The following is a 22515-nucleotide window of genomic DNA, read 5'->3' as shown; positions in this document are numbered from 1 at the left end:
ACGGACAGCTAGATTGCAGGTAAGTGCTTTTGTCTTCTAGGTGTTGGAGACTTGCACTTCAGGAGTTATGCAGAATATTGGGAGAGAAAGATAATCCTTTATGCATAGAATTGCGGAGGCAGTGGGCAGGCACTTATGTATGTGGAGGCTGGGGGTTAAATCTTCTCTTTATTGGGGAAGTTTTTTTCCCTATGTGCCTCTCATGTTAAACTTTTTAGTGTGGCAAGTTTATATTGGGACAGGCTGTGTATGGCTCTACAGTGGGGATAAGCTTTTCATTTTATAAGACTGCTTTATTTGGCAATAGCACTTTAAGAGGTCAGTGAGAGCTGTAAACAGCTTTTATTTAATTTCTTTGGCAGGGAACGCGCACTTTTAGTTGCTGCGCAGTTCCTCTTTGCCAGTTACGTGATCTCCTCTCCAACATCAGAGCGGGGTGGCGTCACGTAGGAGCTGCCTTTCTGTGTCGGCTATTGCGGCAGATGTAAATTGAAGTCACTAGCAGTCCCTGTGCTTCCATCGTTTTGGGAGAAGTTGCTAGCAGTCCCTGTGCCATCGTTTTTGGGATTTCTCTGAATTGCTGTAGGGCACCTCAGACTGTCTGAGATGTAGAGGTTACTGAGTCTTTCTTTTCCTTTGGGGGCAGTTTTATTTTATTAGCGTGTTAACGCTTATGGGAATTAATAGTTTTCTTCTTAAAGTGACAGTAAACTTTATTTTTGAAAATTTATATTTCTCATTTAATTTTGAGGTATTTTTATTTCTTTCATGTAATTAGCAAGAGTCCATGAGCTAGTGACGTATGGGATATACATTCCTACCAGGAGGGGCAAAGTTTCCCAAACCTTAAAATGCCTATAAATACACCCCTCACCACACCCACAATTCTGTTTTACAAACTTTGCCTCCTATGGAGGTGGTGAAGTAAGTTTGTGCTAGATTCTACGTTGATATGCGCTCCGCAGCAGGTTGGAGCCCGGTTTTCCTCTCAGCGTGCAGTGAATGTCAGAGGGATGTGAGGAGAGTATTGCCTGTTTGAATTCAATGATCTCCTTCTACGGGGTCTATTTCATAGGTTCTCTGTTATCGGTCGTAGAGATTCATCTCTTACCTCCCTTTTCAGAACGACGATATACTCTTATATATATACCATTACCTCTGCTGATTTTCGTTTCAGTACTGGTTTGGCTTTCTACAAACATGTAGATGAATGTCCTGGGGTAAGTAAGTCTTATTTTCTGTGACACTCTAAGCTATGGTTGGGCACTTTTTTAATAAAGTTCTAAATATATGTATTCAAACATTTATTTGCCTTGACTCAGGATGTTCAACATTCCTTATTTTCAGACAGTCAGTTTCATATTTGGGATAATGCACTTGAATCAAATATTTTTCTTACCTTAAAAATTTGACTTTTTTTTTTCCCTGTGGGCTGTTAGGCTCGCGGGGGCTGAAAATGCTTCATTTTATTGCGTCATTCTTGGCGCGGACTTTTTTGGCGCAAAAAATCTTTTCTGTTTCCGGTGTCATACGTGTCGCCGGAAGTTGCGTCATTTTTTGACGTTCTTTTGCGCCAAAAATGTCGGCGTTCCGGACGTGGCGTCATTTTTGGCATTTAGGCGCCAAATAATGTGGGCGTCTTATTTGGCGCTAAAAAAAATATGGGCGTCGCTTTTTGTCTCCACATTATTTAAGTCTCATTTTTTCTTTGCTTCTGGTTACTAGAAGCTTGTTCCTTGGCATTTTTTCCCATTCCTGAAACTGTCATTTAAGGAATTTGATCAATTTTGCTTTATATGTTGTTTTTTCTCTTACATATTGCAAGATGTCTCACGTTGCATCTGAGTCAGAAGATACTTCAGGAAAATCGCTGTCTGGTGCTGGAACTACCAAAGCTAAGTGTATCTGCTGTAAACTTTTGGTAGCTATTCCTCCAGCTGTTGTTTGTATTAATTGTCATGACAAACTTGTTAATGCAGATAATATTTCCTTTAGTAATGTACCATTACCTGTTGCAGTTCCATCAACATCTAATGTTCAGAATGTTCCTGATAACATAAGAGATTTTGTTTCTGAATCCATCAAGAAGGCTATGTCTGTTATTCCTCCTTCTAGTAAACATAAAAAAATCTTTTAAAACTTCTCTGTATACAGATGAATTTTTAAATGAACATCATCATTCTGATTCTAATGACTCTTCTGGTTCAGAGGATTCTGTCTCAGAGGTTGATGCTGATAAATCTTCATATTTATTTAAAATGGAATTTATTTGTTCTTTACTTAAAGAAGTACTAATTGCTTTAGAAATTGAGGATTCTGGTCCTCTTGATACTAAATCTAAACGTTTAGATAAGGTCTTTAAATCTCCTGTGGTTATTCCAGAAGTTTTTCCTGTTCCTGGTGCTATTTCTGAAGTAATTTCCAGAGAATGGAATAATTTGGGTAATTCATTTACTCCTTCTAAACGTTTTAAGCAATTATATCCTGTGCCGTCTGACAGATTAGAATTTTGGGACAAAATCCCTAAAGTTGATGGGGCTATTTCTACCCTTGCTAAATGTACTACTATTCCTACGTCAGATGGTACTTCGTTTAAGGATCCTTTAGATAGGAAAATTGAATCCTTTCTAAGAAAAGCTTATCTGTGTTCAGGTAATCTTCTTAGACCTGCTATATCATTGGCTGATGTTGCTGCAGCTTCAACTTTTTGGTTGGAAACTTTAGCGCAACAAGTAACAGATCATGATTCTCATAATATTATTCTTCTTCTTCAACATGCTAATAATTTTATCTGTGATGCCATTTTTGATATTATCAGAGTTGATGTCAGGTTTATGTCTCTGGCTATTTTAGCTAGAAGAGCTTTATGGCTTAAAACTTGGAATGCTGATATGTCTTCTAAATCGACTCTACTTTCCATTTCTTTCCAGGGTAACAAATAATTTGGTTCTCAGTTGGATTCTATTATCTCAACTGTTACTGGTGGGAAAGGAACTTTTTTACCACAGGATAAAAAATCTAAGGGTAAAAACAGGGCTAATAATCGTTTTCGTTCCTTTCGTTTCAACAAAGAACAAAAACCTGATCCTTCATCCTCAGGAGCAGTTTCAGTTTGGAAACCATCTCCAGTCTGGAATAAATCCAAGCCTTCTAGAAAAGCAAAGCCAGCTACTAAGTCCACATGAAGGTGCGGCCCTCATTCCAGCTCAGCTGGTAGGGGGCAGGTTACGTTTTTTCAAAGAAATTTGGATCAATTCTGTTCACAATCTTTGGATTCAGAACATTGTTTCAGAAGGGTACAGAATTGGTTTCAAGATAAGACCTCCTGCAAAGAGATTTTTTCTTTCCCGTGTCCCAGTAAATCCAGTGAAAGCTCAAGCATTTCTGAAATGTGTTTCAGATCTAGAGTTGGCTGGAGTAATTATGCCAGTTCCAGTTCTGGAACAGGGGCTGGGGTTTTATTCGAATCTCTTCATTGTACCAAAGAAGGAGAATTCCTTCAGACCAGTTCTGGATCTAAAAATATTGAATCGTTATGTAAGGATACCAACGTTCAAAATGGTAACTGTAAGGACTATCTTGCCTTTTGTTCAGCAAGGGCATTATATGTCCACAATAGATTTACAGGATGCATATCTGCATATTCCGATTCATCCAGATCATTATCAGTTCCTGAGATTCTCTTTTCTGGACAAGCATTACTAGTTTGTGGCTCTGCCGTTTGGCCTAGCTACAGCTCCAAGAATTTTTACAAAGGTTCTCGGTGCCCTTCTGTCTGTAATCAGAGAACAGGGTATTGTGGTATTTCCTTATTTGGACGATATCTTGGTACTTGCTCAGTCTTTACATTTAGCAGAATCTCATACGAATCGACTTGTGTTGTTTCTTCAAGATCATGGTTGGAGGATCAATTCACTAAAAAGTTCATTGATTCCTCAGACAAGGGTAACCTTTCTGGGTTTCCAGATAGATTCAGTGTCCATGACTCTGTCTTTGACAGACAAGAGACGTCTAAAATTGATTTCAGCTTGTCGAAACCTTCAGTCACAATCATTCCCTTCGGTAGCCTTATGCATGGAAATTCTAGGTCTTATGACTGCTGCATCGGACGCGATCCCCTTTGCTCGTTTTCACATGTGACCTCTTCAGCTCTGTATGCTGAATCAATCGTGCAAGGATTACACAAAGATATCTCAATTAATATCTTTAAAACCGATTGTACGACACTCTCTAACGTGGTGGACAGATCACCATCGTTTAATTCAGGGGGCTTCTTTTGTTCTTCCGACCTGGACTGTAATTTCAACAGATGCAAGTCTTACAGGTTGGGGAGCTGTGTGGGGATCTCTGACGGCACAAGGAGTTTGGGAATCTCAGGAGGTGAGATTACCGATCAATATTTTGGAACTCCGTGCAATTTTCAGAGCTCTTCAGTCTTGGCCTCTTCTGAAGAGAGAATCGTTCATTTGTTTTCAGACAGACAATGTCACAACTGTGGCATACATCAATCATCAAGGAGGGACTCACAGTCCTCTGGCTATGAAAGAAGTATCTCGAATTCTGGTTTGGGCGGAATCCAGCTCCTGTCTAATCTCTGCGGTTCATATCCCAGGTATAGACAATTGGGAAGCGGATTATCTCAGTCGCCAAACGTTGCATCCGGGCGAATGGTCTCTTCACCCAGAGGTATTTCTTCAGATTGTTCAAATGTGGGAGCTTCCAGAAATAGATCTGATGGCGTCTCATCTAAACAAGAAACTTCCCAGGTATCTGTCCAGATCCCGGGATCCTCAGGCGGAAGCAGTGGATGCATTATCACTTCATTGGAAGTATCATCCTGCCTATATCTTTCCGCCTCTAGTTCTTCTTCCAAGAGTAATCTCCAAGATTCTGAAGGAATGCTCGTTTGTTCTGCTGGTAGCTCCGGCATGGCCTCACAGGTTTTGGTATGCGGATCTTGTCCGGATGGCCTCTTGCCATCTGTGGACTCTTCCGCTAAGACCAGACCTTCTGTCGCAAGGTCCTTTTTTCCATCAGGATCTCAAATCCTTAAATTTAAAGGTATGGAGATTGAACGCTTGATTCTTGGTCAAAGAGGTTTCTCTGACTCTGTGATTAATACTATGTTACAGGCTCGTAAATCTGTATCTAGAGAGATATATTATAGAGTCTGGAAGACTTGGTGTCTTTCTCATCATTTTTCTTGGCATTCTTTTAGAATTCCGAGAATTTTACAGTTTCTTCAGGATGGTTTAGATAAAGGTTTATCCGCAAGTTCTTTGAAAGGACAAATCTCTGCTCTTTCTGTTCTTTTTCACAGAAAGATTGCTAATCTTCCTGATATTCATTGTTTTGTACAAGCTTTGGTTCGTATAAAACCTGTCATTAAGTCAATTTCTCCTCCTTGGAGTTTGAATTTGGTTCTGGGGGCTCTTCAAGCTCTTCCTTTTGAACCCATGCATTCATTGGACATTAAATTACTTTCTTGGAAAGTTTTGTTCCTTTTGGCGATCTCTTCTGCCAGAAGAGTCTCTGAATTATCCGCTCTTTCTTGTGAGTCTCCTTTTCTGATTTTTCATCAGGATAAGGTGGTGTTGCGAACTTCTTTTGAATTTTTACCTAAGGTTGTGAATTCCAACAACATTAGTAGAGAAATTGTGGTTCCCTCATTATGTCCTAATCCTAAGAATTCTAAGGAGAAATCGTTGCATTCTTTGGATGTTGTTAGAGCTTTGAAATATTATGTTGAAGCTACTAAGTCTTTCCGAAAGACTTCTAGTCTATTTGTTATCTTTTCCGGTTCTAGAAAAGGCCAGAAAGCTTCTGCCATTTCTTTGGCATCTTGGTTGAAATCTTTAATTCATCATGCCTATGTCGAGTCGGGTAAAACTCCGCCTCAAAGGATTACAGCTCATTCTACTAGGTCAGTTTCTACTTCCTGGGCGTTTAGGAATGAAGCTTCGGTTGATCAGATTTGCAAAGCAGCAACTTGGTCCTCTTTGCATACTTTTACTAAATTCTACCATTTTGATGTATTTTCTTCTTCTGAAGCAGTTTTTGGTAGAAAAGTACTTCAGGCAGCGGTTTCAGTTTGAATCTTCTGTTTATGTTTTTCATTAAACTTTATTTTGGGTGTGGATTATTTTCAGCAGGTATTGGCTGTCTTTATTTTATCCCTCCCTCTCTAGTGACTCTTGCGTGGAAAGATCCACATCTTGGGTAGTCATTATCCCATACGTCACTAGCTCATGGACTCTTGCTAATTACATGAAAGAAAACATAATTTATGTAAGAACTTACCTGATAAATTCATTTCTTTCATATTAGCAAGAGTCCATGAGGCCCGCCCTTTTTTTGTGGTGGTTATGATTTTTTTGTATAAAGCACAATTATTCCAATTCCTTATTTTATATGCTTTCGCACTTTTTTCTTATCACCCCACTTCTTGGCTATTCGTTAAACTGAATTGTGGGTGTGGTGAGGGGTGTATTTATAGGCATTTTAAGGTTTGGGAAACTTTGCCCCTCCTGGTAGGAATGTATATCCCATACGTCACTAGCTCATGGACTCTTGCTAATATGAAAGAAATGAATTTATCAGGTAAGTTCTTACATAAATTATGTTTTTTTGCTGCCATGGACATGGATCAAGAATCTGATTCTTTTGATAAATGTCTGTTATGTCTAGAGGGCCAAATTGTTTTGCCCATGCAATTTTGTGCTACATGTTTAGATAGAACGCTAGAATACTAAGATAAATTATTGCCTTATGAGCCTATTGTCTCCCAGGATAATGCTGTTCAGGTTATGTCGCAGCTTTCTCCTCAAACGTCCCAAGCCTCAGTGGCGTCACATACAGTGCCCTGTGGTTCCTCTCAACCTCCTGGAGGAGTTTTTTTGCCATCAGATTTTGCTGCACAGATATCTTCTGCGGTATCTGCAGCATTATCTACTTTTCCCATGTTGGGGAAGCACAAGAGGAAATCTAAACATTTTTCTGATAGTAAGGTGTCTGTCGCCTCTGCTGCTGCGAAGGTTGACCCTCATCCTAAGTCTGATGAGGAGGATTCTTCGGTAGCTTCAGAGGGTGAAATCCCAGATTCAGACAGGGCTTTGTGGCTAAATTCTTGGTCAGCTGATGTTACCTCCAAGTCCAAGCTTCTGTCGCTACCTTACAAGGGTAAGACCCTGTTTGGTCCTGGTCTGGCAAAGATAATTTCTGAAATTACGGGTGGAAAGGGGTCTTTTCTACCACAAGACAAGAAGAATAGACCTAAGGGGCATCAAAATTCTAATTTTTGCTCCTTTCGTAGCTTCAAAGGTCAGAAGTCTTCCTCTTCCAAGCCGGAGCAGTCCAAGTCCTCTTGGAGACCCAATCAGTCTTGGAATAAGGGGAAATAATCAAAGAAGCCCTCATCTGAGACTAAATCAGCATGAAGGGTCCACCCCCAGGTCCGGTACTGGATCAATTGAGGGGCAGACTTTCCTTGTTTAAACAAGCTTGGATATGCGATGTCCCAGATCCTTGGGCTATGGACATAGTATCCCAGGATTAAAAAATATACTTCAAGACTTGTCTTCCCAGGGGCAGATTTCTCCTCTCAAGATTATCTGCAGACCAGGTAAAAAGAGAGGCATTCTTGAACTGCGTTCAGGACCTTTTCTCCCTGGGAGTGATTGTTCCAGTTCAACTAAGGGAACAGGGCCTAGGATTTTATTCAAATCTGTTTGTGGTTCCCAAAAAAGAGGGAACTTTTCGTCCCATTTTAGACCTGTAGTGTCTCAACAAATTTCTCAGGGTACCGGACTTCAAAATGGAAACCATTTGTTCTAGTCTCCCTTTGGTCCAAGAGAGTCAGTTCATGATGACCATAGACCTGAAGGACGCATATCTTCATGTTCCCATACACAGAGATCTTCACCAGTTTCTGAGATTTGCTTTTCTAGACAAGCACTTTGTTTGTTACTCTTCAGTTTGGCCTTGCCGCAGCTCCCAGAATCTTCTCAAAGGTTCGGGGGGCTCTCTTGACAGTTGTCAGGTCCCAGGAAATTGCAGTGGCTCCTTACCTGGACGACATATTGGTTCAGGCGCTATCTTTTCAACAGGCAAACTCTCATACAGAGATGTGGTTGTCTTTTCTACGTTCCCACGGACGGAAAGTGAATCTGGAGAAGTTCCCTTGTTCCAGCTACAAGGGCGGTTTTGTTAGGGACCATCAAAGATTCCCTATCTATGAAGATTTTTCTGACAGAGGTCAGAAAAGCCAAACTTCTCTCTTCTTGCCTCTCTCTCTATCCAGTCTTCTGTTCGGCCATCAGTGGCTCAATGCATGGAGGTAATTGGTCTGATTGCCTCCATGGACATCATTCCCTTTGCTCGATTCCATTGGAGAGCTCTACAATTAGGCATGCTCAGGCAATAGAACGGAGACCATTCAGATCTATCTCAGAGGATAGATCTGGACCAGTTGACTAGAGACTCTCTCTCATGGTGGATTTATCAGGATCATCTGTCTCAGGGCACATGCTTCCAGAGACCCTCCTCTGTGATTGTGACCATGGATGCTAGCCTGCTGGACTGGGGAGCAGTCTGGGACTCATTAAAGGCTCAGGGCCTATGGATTCGGGAGGAGTCTTCTCTCCCAATAAACATCTTGGGGATGAGAGCGATCTTCAATGCCTTGATCAGGTTCTAATCGGACAACATCACCTCAGTGGCTTACATCAAACACCAGGGAGGAACTCTGAGTGTCTTGGCTATGAAGGAGGTGACTTGCACTCTGCAGTGGACAGAAGCTCACAATTGTCTTCTATGTGCCATCCACATTCCAGAAGTGGACAACTGGGAGGCGGATTTCTTGAGCAGACAGACCTTTCATCCTGGGGAGTGGGCTCTCCATCTGGAGGTGTTTTCCAGCTTAACCCTCAAGTTGGGGGTGCTGGAGTTGGATCTGATGGCGTCTCGTGAGAACACCAAGCTTCCAAGGTACAGTTCAAGGTCAAGAGATCCTGAGGCCGCCCTGATAGATGCTCTGGCGGTTCCTTGGGATTTCGGTCTAGCATACCTGTTTCCTCTGTTTGCTCTCCTTCCATGAGTCATTGCTTGTATCAAACAGGAGAGAGCATCTGTAATTCTGCTAGCTCCTGCATAACTCGCAGGATCTGGTTTGCAGACCTGGTGAGGATGTCATCTCTTCCTCCTTGGAGGTTACCTCTGAGGAAGGACCTTCTAACTCAGGGTCCTTTACTCCATCCAAATCTCGTTTCTCTGAAGCTGACTGCATGGAGATTGAACTTATAGTTCTGGCTAAGCATGGGTTTTCTGAGTCAGTCATTGATACTATGATTCAGGCTTGCAAGCCTGTTACTCATAAGATTTACCATAATGTATGGCGTAAATATCTCTTTTGGTGTGAATCAAAGGGCTACTCTTGGAGTAGGGTCAGGATTCCTAGAATTTTGTCTTTTTTCCAGGATGGTCTGGAGAAAGGGTTGTCAGTCAGTACGCTGAAAGGTCAGTTTTTCTGCATTATCTATTCTTTTACATAAGCGTCTGATGGATGTGCCAGATGTTCAATCTTTTTGTCAGGCCCTGGTTAGAATCAGGCCTGTGTTTAAACGTGTTACTCCTCCTTGGAGTCTTAACCTAATTCTTAGAGTTTTGCAGCAGGCTCAGTTTGAGCCAATGCATTCCATTGATATTAAGCTGTTATCTTGGAATGTTTTGTTTCTAATTGCTATTTCTTCTGCTCGGAGAGTTTCTGAACTTTCGGCTTTGCAGTGCGATTCGCCTTATTTTTCATGTGGATAAGGCGGTCCTTCAAACTAAATTGGGGTTTCTCCCTAAGGTGGTTTCGATAGAAATATTAATCAGGAGATTGTTGTTCTTTCTCTCTGTCCTCTCTACCTACAGGCTACTTAGGATTTTCGCCAGTCTTCTGTCCTGTTTGTTTGTTTCTCTGGAAAGCGTAAGGGTCAGAAGGCTACTTCTACTTTTCTTTCCCTCTGGTTGAGAAGTATGATTCGTTTTGCTTATGAGACTGCTGGATAGCAGCCTCCTGAGAGACTTACAACTCATTCCACTTGGGCTGTCTCCTCTTCTTGGGCTTTCAAAAATGAAGCTTCTGTGGAACAGATTTGTAGGGCTGCAACTTGGTCCTCTCTGCATACTTTTTCCAAATTCTACAAATGTGATACTTTTGCCTCGACTGAGGCTTCCTTTGGGAGAAAGGTTCTTCAAGCGGTGGTGCCTTCTGTTTAGGTCCGCTTGTCTTATTCTCCCTCCTTGTTCATTCTGTGTCCTCTAGCTTGGGTATTGGTTCCCACTTGTAATTGGAATGACGTCATGGACTCTCCATGCCTTAGGATAGAAAACAACATTTATGCTTACCTGATAAATTTCTTTCTTACCGGACATGGAGAGTCCACAACCCCACCCTTTAGATTAGACAGTACTTTTTTACTAAACCTCAGGCACCTCTATACCTTTTGTGTTATCTTCTTTTTTTATTTTCTTTCGGCTGAATGACTGGGGGTTATATGGGTAAGGGAAATGACACTTACCAGCTTTGCTGTGGTGCTCTTTGCCTTTTCCTGATGGCCAGGAGTGAATATCCCACTAGTAATTGGAATGACGTTGTGGACTCTCCATGTCTGGAAAGAAAGAAATTGATCAGGTAAGCATACATTTTGTTATCTATTTAACATATGTTAAGGGATTAACTATGTAATATATCAAATCATTCTAATGATATTAACCAGTTAAATCTTTTTTGTTTGAACTTCAGATTTAAAATTTCCTTTTAAAGTTTAGTATTCAAAATCATCCTCTTGCAGTATGCAGATTCCCCACAAGATGTCGCCCTAAGCTTGTTTATTATGCTTTGAAACCTACAAAGCAGTAAAAAAAAAAAAAAAAAAAGTTGATATGTTGTGCAAAATCTCTAGTTGATACCCTGCTCATGTCGTTCTTGGCAGGGCTGCTTAAATCAATGCTAAAAAATGGAAGCTGCCCACACTCAATTGCTTTTAAGGGCAGAATGACCTATCTTCATTTTCTTGAGCAGAGCCCTCACAACTTTATATTGATCTATCTTTGTTAACTTATGCTTTTTAATCATCTTTCATTAATTCCCAGAGATTATTTATTTGTTGGTGCCATGAAATTAATTTCACAAAAGTTATAGTGAGCAATGCCACTCTTCTAAGGGTCACCTACTGCATATATTTAAGGGATACTAAACTGAGATTTTCTTTTTCTTTCTTGATTCAGATAGAGCATGCAATTTTAAGCATTTTTCTAATTTACACTTTTTATAATTTTTTCTTTGTTCTCTTGGTATCTCTAGTAGAAAAGCAGGAATTTAAGTTTTGGAGTGGGCCCATTTTTGGTACAGCACCTGGGTAGCGCTTGCTTATTGGTGGCTAAATGTAGCCACCAATCAGCAAGCGCTATCCAGGTGCTGAAACAAAAATAAGCCAGCTCCCAAGCTTTCATTTCTGCTTTTTAAATAAAGATATCAATATACCTTTTAATCTGATTAGTTTTACAGATTTAAGTATTTCCATTTGGTGTCAATGGATAGATACGTGATAAGGATTTATTGTATTCTATAAAACACATTTTTTTTCTTTTGATTTCCCTTGACATTCTCTTTACTGACTTCAGTGAAGTCTTTCAGATTCTTCTAAATACAGTAAAGGACTCCATCGCTGAACCACACTTTCTTTCTATTCTACAACATCTTCTACTCATCAGAAATGATTATGATTCAAGGTATGGCATATTAATATTGTTGTGACTAGTGACTACTGCTTACTACATTGTAGATGAAAAAATGTAGTAGGAAATAGTGAAGGCCTATAAAAATTAACGTGTGTGTGTGTATGTATGTATATATGTGTGTGTGTGTATAGATATATAGATATAGAATACAATTTAAAAGCAATCTTTCAAAACACTCAGCTTAAATAAAACATATATCAATAACAATAAATATAAAAAGCCTGTAAGTGGAAAGACAAAACAAACTGCTTGCCTGTCCAGGTCTGTAATCCACACTACATGTTTCAGGGCTCCTCCCCTTCCTCAGGTGTAACTTGATTGCAATATATATATATATACACACACACATACAGTACCTTGCCAAATTATTAGATCCATTGGTCAAAAATCATACTTTGTATATAAATTTCATATTTATTCTTAACCCCTTAGTGACCAGACCACTTTTCCATTTGTTGACTGTCTGGGACAAAGACTATTTTTGCTTTTCTGCAGTGTTTGTGTTTAGCTGTAATTTTCCTCTTACTCATTTACTGTACCCACACATATTATATACCGTTTTTCTCGCTATTAAATGGACTTTCTAAAGATACCATTATTTTCATCATATCTTATAATTTACAATTAAAAAATATATAAAATATGATGAAAAAAATGGAAAAAAACAATTTTTTTCTAACTTTGACCCCCAAAATCTGTTACACATCTACAACCACCAAAAAACACCCATGCTAAATAGTTTCTAAATTTTGTCCTGAGTTTAGAAATACCCAATGTTTACATGTTCTTTGTTTTTTTTTTTGCAAGTTATAGGGCAATAAGTACAAGTAGCACTTTGCTATTTTCATGTTTTTTTTCTCTCAAAATTAGCGATAGTTACATTGGAACACTGATATCTGTCAGGAATCCCTGAATATCCCTTGGCGTGTGTATGTATGTGTGTGTATATATATATATATATATATATATATATATATATATATATATATATATATATATAGTAGACAACGCAAAGTATTGATCTAGGCCCATTTTGGTATATTTCAAGTCACCATTTCACCACCAAATGTGATCAAATAAAAAAAAAAAGTTCACTTTTTCACAAACTTTAGGTTTCTCACTGAAATTATTTACAAACAGTTTGTGCAATTATGGCATACATGGTTGTAAATGCTTCTCTGGGATCCCCTTTGTTCAAAAATAGAAGAAATATATGGCTTTTGTGTTGCTTTTTGGTCATTAGAAGGCCGCTAAATGCCACTGCACACCACACGTGTATTATGCCCAGCAGTCAAGGGGTTAATTAGGGAGCTTGTAGGGTTAATTTTAGCTGTAGTGTAGTAGAGAACCCAAAGTATTGATCTAGGCCCATTTTGGTATATTTCATGCATCATTTCACCGCCAAATGCGATCAAATTAAAAAAAAAATCATTCACTTTTAAAAAAAACTTTTTCACAAACTTTAGGTTTTTCATTTTTTTAAAATTATTATTCTTTACAGAATTACGCGATACACCTACAATTTCAGCAATCTTATACTGCAACATGTTTTTTTTTTACTGATAATTTGACCAACTTTGTTACCCATCTGTAAAAACATAGTTTACCACATATTTTAGTAATATTACATCAAATTACATAAATATGTATTGTAGATGTTGCCAATATAACATGGAATAAGAAATGTTTGCAAAACAAAAAGAAAAAAACAAAACAATGATATATATATATATATATATATATATATACACACACACATAAATATATATATATATATATATATATATATATAGAGGGTGTAGAATACCAAACACACCCTTACGGGGGGGGGGGGTGAGGCTACACAGTAGTCTTCGCTGTGAGACTCAATTCTATGTGTATAACCAATGGGTCTTCCTGCACAGCCGCTATAATCTCAAAAAGGGAGTACACCCACAAGAACCATTCGCCCCACTAGGTGGAGAAAGGTAGGGGGTCCCCTAAAAATGTGGCAGAGGAGGAGGTGGAGATAGCGCTATAAAAAAGGACCCAAAGGTGAATGAGTAGTTTCCCAACTATAAGTTGTTGTATGTAAATGGTGTACAAATGTGATTATATATGCACATGAAAGATATATATATATATATATATATATATATATATATATATATATATATATATGCCAATGGCTTAGTTATATTAAGCATACATATAAATTCATTAACAATAACAGTGATATTAGTAAAATTATAACAGTCCAATGAATCCTGTATATTAGATGCAATCACACCACGAATGCCCGATAGGTATAGCACTTACTAGAACAAACCTCAATCGTATGAGGTAAGTTGCCGCATCTACAAGTGAAGGACCTTCGGTGGTATCAGATGGTGTTGAATGGAGAAAGGATGTAGTCGTTCTTCTCCCCTTGGAGTATGGTGTATGGAACCAGGAAGAGGCTTGTTAGTGATCCCTTCGTGAATCCAGTGATTTATGCAGAGTAAAAAACAAAAAAGAAGCACATAGCGTAATACAGTTTATTAAGTATAAAATATAATAAGAACGACAAATGGCCACTCACATTAAAAATTCTCAAACATATGAGGTATGCATAAAACACTTCAGATATGTCTGTACACTACGGTTAATCAAATGGTATTCTTGGGTACTTCTAAGAGTACTTAGTACCAGTCCAGGGAGTAACCGTTCTTCCAAACACAATAGGTAGTGAAGATAAAACTCACTAAAAGGTCATTAAAAGTTTGCAACTCTAAAAACACTCAAACATCAAATTAGAGTGTTAGTGCAGTCACATACGATCCCAAATACTGTCCCTTACGCGTTTTGAAGGTTGGGGTATCCTCCTTCTTCAGAGGGTTTTTGAAATGCTGGATCTGAGTAATCTGATGTTGGTTCTTAAGAGCCAGGCGGCGGCACGCCCCTACATGCGTCTCCCTTCCACTGATAGGTTGGACTCAGATTACGTCATGACATTTTTTACAAACGTGACGTGTTAGTTATTGCTTGCTTATTTGCTTACGGTAAGAAAAAAGGATCAAGCGGTTGTCATAGCAACCGTAGGTAACACAGTACAAACGAGTTTATAAATAGATCAAAGATTCTTCACGTTTGTAAAATTAACATCACAGGGAACCATATATACACACTTAGTCGAATGCATATTCCGTACTAGTTGCAATGTGAGAAAAGGCAACAAACACAAGCGGTTGTCATAGCAACCATCTATAACAATGTATTACAAGGTCTGTAGTTAGTATAGACTATTTATCTTGGAGAGAGGTATATTCACATAATAAATTATATATATATATGTTTTTTGCATTAGTACTTTGCATTGATATTAGTAGGACATAGCAAATATGAAACCAAAGTGTTATCTACTGTTGGATTATAAAGTTCAATGTGTCATGTCCTGAGTGTGTGCAACATTCTCATACCATATTTCATACATACATATAAGGCATATGCTATAATAAAGCTGCGTTTGTTGCAGTTGCTTTCTTTTTTGTTATCAATTATAATTAAAGGAAAAGAAGGAACACACGGTTGTCTTAAAAAATAGATAAAAATGTACGTTAGTACTGGTGAGGCATAAGATTTTTTTATTATAAAGTACCCTATTGTTGTGTGATACGTTACATAACCCACTCTATTTTAAATAACTCTTTTTCTATAGAGTGTAGTACCAAATCCTATGTCATGGTTGTATTGAATTTTTCCTAGTTGATTTATAGATTCTATGTCTATCTTATATACTTTTTATTCTTATCCATTGTTGAATCTTGAAACTTCTAAGGTGCACTAATTTAGTAATCCTTAATTTCTCCAACATAGGTGTGTCCGGTCCACGGCGTCATCCTTACTTGTGGGATATTCTCTTCCCCAACAGGAAATGGCAAAGAGCCCAGCAAAGCTGGTCACATGATCCCTCCTAGGCTCCGCCTACCCCAGTCATTCTCTTTGCCGTTGTACAGGCAACATCTCCACGGAGATGGCTTAGAGTTTTTTAGTGTTTAACTGTAGTTTTTATTATTCAATCAAGAGTTTGTTATTTTAAAATAGTGCTGGTATGTACTATTTACTCAGAAACAGAAAAGAGATGAAGATTTCTGTTTGTATGAGGAAAATGATTTTAGCACCGTAACTAAAATCCATGGCTGTTCCACACAGGACTGTTGAGAGCAATTAACTTCAGTTGGGGGAACAGTGTGCAGTCTCTTACTGCTTGAGGTATGACACATTCTAACAAGACGATGTAATGCTGGAAGCTGTCATTTTCCCTATGGGATCCGGTAAGCCATGTTTATTAAGATAGTAAATAAGGGCTTCACAAGGGCTTATTAAGACTGTAGACTTTTTCTGGGCTAAATCGATTCATTATTAACACATATTTAGCCTTGAGGAATCATTTATTCTGGGTATTTTGATATGATTATATCGGCAGGCACTGTTTTTGACACCTTATTCTTTAGGGGCTTTCCCTAATCATAGTCAGAGCCTCATTTTCGCGCCGGTATGGCGCACTTGTTTTTGAGGACAGCATGGCATGCAGCTGCATGTGTGTGGAGCTCTGATACATAGAAAAGTCTTTCTGAAGGCATCATTTGGTATCGTATTCCCCTTTGGGCTTGGTTGGGTCTCAGCAAAGCAGATTCCAGGGACTGTAAAGGGGTTAAATATAAAAACGGCTCCGGTTCCGTTATTTTAAGGGTTAAAGCTTCCAAATTTGGTGTGCAATACTTTTAAGGCTTTAAGACACTGTGGTGAAATTTTGGTGAATTTTGAACAATTCCTTCATACTTTTTCGCAATTGCAGTAATAAAGTGTGTTTAGTTTAAAATTTAAAGTGACAGTAACGGTTTTATTTTAAAACGTTTTTTGTGCTTTGTTATCAAGTTTATGCCTGTTTAACATGTCTGAACTACCAGATAGATTGTGTTCTGACTGTGGGGAAACCAAGGTTCCTTCTCATTTAACTATATGTATTTTATGTCATAAAAAAATTTAGTAAAAATGATGCCCAAGATGATTCCTCAAGTGAGGGGAGTAAGCATGGTACTGCATCATCCCCTCCTTCGTCTACACCAGTCTTGCCCATACAGGAGGCCCCTAGTACATCTAGTGCGCCAATACTCCTTACTATGCAACATTTAACGGCTGTAATGGATAATTCTATCAAAAACATTTTAGCCAATATGCCCACTTATCAGTGAAAGCGCAACTGCTCTGTTTTAGAAAATTCTGTAGAGCATGAGAACGCTGATGATATGGTTCTGAAGGGCCCCTACACCAGTCTGAGGGGGCCAGGGAGGTTTTGTCTGAGGGAGAAATTTCAGATTCAGGAAACATTTCTCAACAAGCTGAACCTGATGTGATTACTTTTAAATTTAAGTTGGAACATCTCCGCGCTCTGCTTAAGGAGGTGTTATCCAATTTGGATGATTGTGATTATCTGGTCATTCCAGAACCACTATGTAAAATGGAAAAGTTCTTAGAGGCCCCCCGAAGCTTTTCCTATATCCAAGCGGGTGGCGTACATTGTTAGTAAAGAATGGGACAGGCCCGGTATACCTTTAGTACCTCCCCCCATATTTATAAAATTGTTTTCCTATAGTCGACCCCAGAAAGGACTGATGGCAGACAGTCCCCAAGGTCGAGGGGGCGGTTTCTACTCTACACAAGCGCGCCACTATACCCATAGAAGATAGTTGTGCTTTCCAAGATCCTATGGATAAAAAATTAGAAGGTCTGCTAAAGATGTTTGTTCAGCAAGGTTCCCTTCTACAACCAATTGCATGCATTGTCCCTGTCACTGCAGCCGCGTGTTTCTAGTTTGATGAGCTAGGAAAGGCGATTATTAGTAATTCTTCTTCTTATGAGGAGATTATGGACAGAATTCGTGCTCTTAAATTGGCTAATTCTTTCACCCTAGACGCCACCTTGCAATTGGCTAGGTTAGCGGCGAAAAAATTCTGGGTTTGCTATTGTGGCGCAGAGCGCTTTGGTTAAAATCTTGGGCAGCGGATGCGTCTTCCAAGAACAAATTGCTTGACATTCCTTTCAAGGGGAAAACACTCTTTGGCCCTGACTTGAAAGAGATTATCTCTGATATCACTGGGGGCAAGGGCCACGCCCTTCCTCAGGATAGGTCTTTTCAAGACCAAAAATAAACCTAAGTTTCGTCCCTTTCGCAGAAACGGATCAGCCCCAAGGGCTACATCCTCTAAGCAGGAAGGTAATACTTCTCAAGCCAATCCAGCCTGGAGACCTATGCAAGGCTGGAACAAAGGAAAGCAGGCCAGGAAACCTGCCACTGCTACCAAGACAGCATGAAATGCGGGCCCCCGATCCGGGACCGGATCTGGTGGGGGGCAGACTCTCTCTCTTCGCTCAGGCTGGGGCAAGAGATGTTCTGGATCCTTGGGCGCTAGAAATAGTCTCCCAAGGTTATTCTCTGGAGTTCAAGGGGCTTCCTCCAAGGGGGAGGTTCCACAGGTCTCAGTTGTCTTCAGACCACATAAGAAGACAGGCATTCTTACATTGGGTAGAAGACCTGCTAAAAATGGGAGTGATTCATCCTGTTCCATTAGGAGAACAAGGGATGGGGTTCTACTCCAATCTGTTCATAGTTCCCAAAAAAGAGGGAACGTTCAGACCAATCTTAGATCTCAAGATCTTGAACAAGTTTCTCAAGGCTCCATCGTTCAAGATGGAAACCATTCGAACACTCCTTCCTTCCATCCAGGAAGGTCAATTCATGACCAAGGTGGATTTCAAGGATGCGTATCTACATATTCCTATCCACAAGGAACATCATCGGTTCCTAAGGTTTGAATTCCTGGACAAGCATTTCCAGTTCGTGGCGTTTTCTTTCGGATTAGCCACTGCTCCTAGGATTTTCTCATAGGTACTAGGTTCCCTTCTGGCGGTGCTAAGACCAAGGGGCATTGCTGTAGTACCTTACTTGGACGACATTCTGATTCGAGCGTCGTCCCTTCCTCAAGTAAAGGCTCACACGGACATTGTCCTGGCCTTTCTCAGTTCTCACGGATGGAAAGTGAACGTGGAAAAGAGTTCTCTATCTCCGTCAACGAGGGTTCCCTTCTTGGGAACTATAATAGACTCCTTAGAAATGAGGATTTTTCTGACAGAAGCCAGAAAAACAAAACTTCTAGACTCTTGTCGGATACTTCATTCCGTTCCTCTTCCTTCCATAGCGCAGTGCATGGAAGTGATAGGTTTGATGGTAGCGGCAATGGACATAGTTCCTTTTGTGCGCATTCATCTAAGACCATTACAACTGTTCATGCTCAGTCAGTGGAATGGGGACTATTCAGACTTGTCTCCGAAGATACAAGTAAATCAGAGGACCAGAGACTCATTCCGTTGGTGGCTGTCCCTGGACAACCTGTCACAAGGGATGACCTTCCGCAGACCAGAGTGGGTCATTGTCACGACCGACGCCAGTCTGATGGGCTGGGGCGCGGTCTGGGGATCCCTGAAAGCTCAGGGTCTTTGGTCTCGGGTAGAATCTCTTCTACCGATAAATATTCTGGAACTGAGAGCGATATTCAATGCTCTCAAAGCTTGGCCTCAGCTAGCGAGGGCCAAGTTCATACATCAACCATCAGGGGGGAACAAGGAGTTCCCTAGCGATGGAAGAAGTGACCAAAATCATTCTATGGGCGGAGTCTCACTCCTGCCACCTGTCTGCTATCCACATCCCAGGAGTGGAAAATTGGGAAGCGGATTTTCTGAGTCGTCAGACATTGCATCCGGGGGAGTGGGAACTCCATCCGGAAATCTTTGCCCAAGTCACTCAACCGTGGGGCATTCCAGACATGGATCTGATGGCCTCTCGTCAGAACTTCAGAGTTCCTTACTACGGGTACAGATCCAGGGATCCCAAGGCGGCTCTAGTGGATGCACTAGTAGCACCTTGGACCTTCAAACTAGCTTATGTGTTCCCGCCGTTTCCTCTCATCCCCAGGCTGGTAGCCAGGATCAATCAGGAGAGGGCGTCGGTGATTTTGATAGCTCCTGCGTGGCCACGCAGGACTTGGTATGCAGATCTGGTGAATATGTCATCGGCTCCACCATGGAAGCTACCTTTGAGACGAGACCTTCTTGTTCTAGGTCCGTTCGACCCACTCCAGCTGACTGCTTGGAGATTGAACGCTTGATCTTATCAAAGCGAGGGTTCTCAGATTCTGTTATTAATACTCTTGTTCAGGCCTGAAAGCCTGTAACCAGAAAAATTACCACATAATTTGGTATATCTGTTGGTGTGAATCTGCAGGATTCCCTTGGGACAAGGTTAAGATTCCTAAGAGTCTATCCTTCCTTCGAGAAGGATTGGAAAAAGGATTATCTGCAAGTTCCTTGATGGGACAGATTTCTGCCTTGTCTGTGTTACTTCACAAAAAGCTGGCAGCTGTGCCAGATGTTCTAGCCTTTGTTCAGGCTCTGGTTAGAATCAAGCCTGTTTACAAAATTTTGACTCCTCTTTGGAGTCTCAACCTAGTTCTTTCAGTTCTTTAGGGGGTTCCGTTTGAACCCTTACATTCCGTTGATATTAAGTTATTATCTTGGAAAGTTTTGTGTTTGGTTGCAATTTCTTCTGCTAGAAGAGTTTCAGAATTATCTGCTCTGCAGTGTTCTTCTCCTTATCTGGTGTTCCATGCAGATAAGGTGGTTTTGCGTACTAAACCTGGTTTTCTTCCAAAAGTTGTTTCTAACAAAAACATTAACCAGGAGATAGTTGTGCCTTCTTTGTGTCCTAATCCAGTTTCAAAGAAGGAACGTTTGTTGCACAACTTGGATGTAGTTCGTGCTCTCAAATTTTACTTAGCAGCTACTAAGGATTTCAGACAAACTTTGTCTTTGTTTGTTGTTTATTCTGGTAAACGGAGAGGTCAAAAAGCAACTTCTACCTCTCTCTCCTTCTGGATTAAAAGCATTATCCGATTGGCTTATGAGACTGCCGGACGGCAGCCTCCTGAAAGAATCACAGCTCACTCCACTAGGGCTGTGGCTTCCACATGGGCCTTCAAGAACGAGGCTTCTGTTGATCAGATATGTAAGGCAGCGACTTGGTCTTCACTGCACACTTTTTCTAAATTTTACAAATTTGATACTTTTGCTTCTTCTGAGGCTATTTTTGGGAGAAAGGTTTTGCAAGCCGTGGTGCCTTCCATTTAGGTGACCTGATTTGCTCCCTCCCTTCATCCGTGTCCTAAAGCTTTGGTATTGGTTCCCACAAGTAAGGATGACGCCGTGGACCGGACACACCTATGTTGGAGAAAACAGAATTTATGTTTACCTGATAAATTACTTTCTCCAACGGTGTGTCCGGTCCACGGCCCGCCCTGGTTTTTTTAATCAGGTCTGATATTTATTTTCTTTAACTACAGTCACCACGGTAACATATGGTTTCTCCTATGCAAATATTCCTCCTTAACGTCGGTCGAATGACTGGGGTAGGCGGAGCCTAGGAGGGATCATGTGACCAGCTTTGCTGGGCTCTTTGCCATTTCCTGTTGGGGAAGAGAATATCCCACAAGTAAGGATGACGCCGTGGACCGGACACACCGTTGGAGAAAGTAATTTATCAGGTAAACATAAATTCTGTTTTGTCTACATGTATATATACATACATTCATAAAACTTTAAACATTCTCCTACCAAGAAATAAGGACATTTAGCTAATTAGTGCAAGCCTCTTCCTGGTTCCATACACCATACTCCAAGAGGAGAAGAACGACTACATCCTTTCTCCATTCAACACCATCTGATACCACCGGACGTCCTTCACTTGTAGATGCGGCAACTTACCTCATACGATTAAGGTTTGTTCTAGTAAGTGCTCTTCCTATCGGGCATTCGTGGTGTGATTGCATCTAATATACATGATTCATTGGACTGTCTTAATTTTACTAATATCACTGTTATTGTTAATGAATTTATACGTATGCTTAATATAACTAAGCCATTGGCATATATATATATATATATATACATATATCTATATATACATATATCTTTCATGTGCATATATATTCACATTAGTACACCATTTACATACAACAACTTATAGTTTGGAAACTACTCATTCACCTTTGGGTCCTTTTTTATTTCTGTCTTTTCAAAGCTCTATTCAAAGGGAAGTTCATTAGAGCAGGAGTCAACACATCTGTTTTAAAATATAGGCATCAGTAAGAATATTTAGGAGCCAGATGTACTTTTTGGAATCAGACAGTGGTAATTGTATGTAGATATATGGAGAATAATCCAAAAAGTTAGGAGCCAGGGGTATAATTCTAGGAGTCAGTGGCGCCCTGGCACCCTGGGTTTGTCGAGCTCTGCATTAGAGTGAGAAATGTTTGGATTATTATCCTTAGTTTCCTATGGGCTATATTACAAGTGGAGCACAATTGATAGAGTAGGATGCGTTATCTTTTGAATAACGCACAATCTGGTATTACAAGTGGATGGTTAAATATTTTAATTAAAACATCTTAACGCGTCCGAATGCGCTTGTATTAGTGGTGGGTTGTTCTTGAGTGCAGTCTGAAATATGGCTACTTTAAATAAATCATTATTATTAATAGTAAAGCACAGAACTACATGAAAAACTCCACTGCTTGCGCACCCGTGGCTTAGTGCTTGAGCAGTATCTGACATGAATTTTACTGCTTGACCCATAGAAGTCTATTAAGTGAGAGCAACCTA

At 40.1% G+C, this 22515-nt stretch overlaps 1 protein-coding gene across 1 annotated transcript in view; it reads left to right on the top strand.

Moving 5' to 3' along the window:
* DIAPH1 (diaphanous related formin 1) overlaps positions 1-22515 on the top strand; it is a gene marked incomplete in the record, with an annotated part of 803068 nt that overhangs the window by 245541 nt on the left and 535012 nt on the right. Inside the window, 1 exon segment of the mRNA XM_053718607.1 lies at positions 11659-11775. Coding sequence (XP_053574582.1) covers positions 11659-11775 — 117 coding nt within the window.

The sequence above is a fragment of the Bombina bombina genome, chromosome 6 (genome assembly GCF_027579735.1).
Source record: "Bombina bombina isolate aBomBom1 chromosome 6, aBomBom1.pri, whole genome shotgun sequence".
Lineage (NCBI taxonomy): Eukaryota > Metazoa > Chordata > Amphibia > Anura > Bombinatoridae > Bombina > Bombina bombina.
The sequence above is the reverse complement of the archived record's forward strand: the minus strand, read 5'-3'. Positions and strand labels throughout refer to the sequence as shown.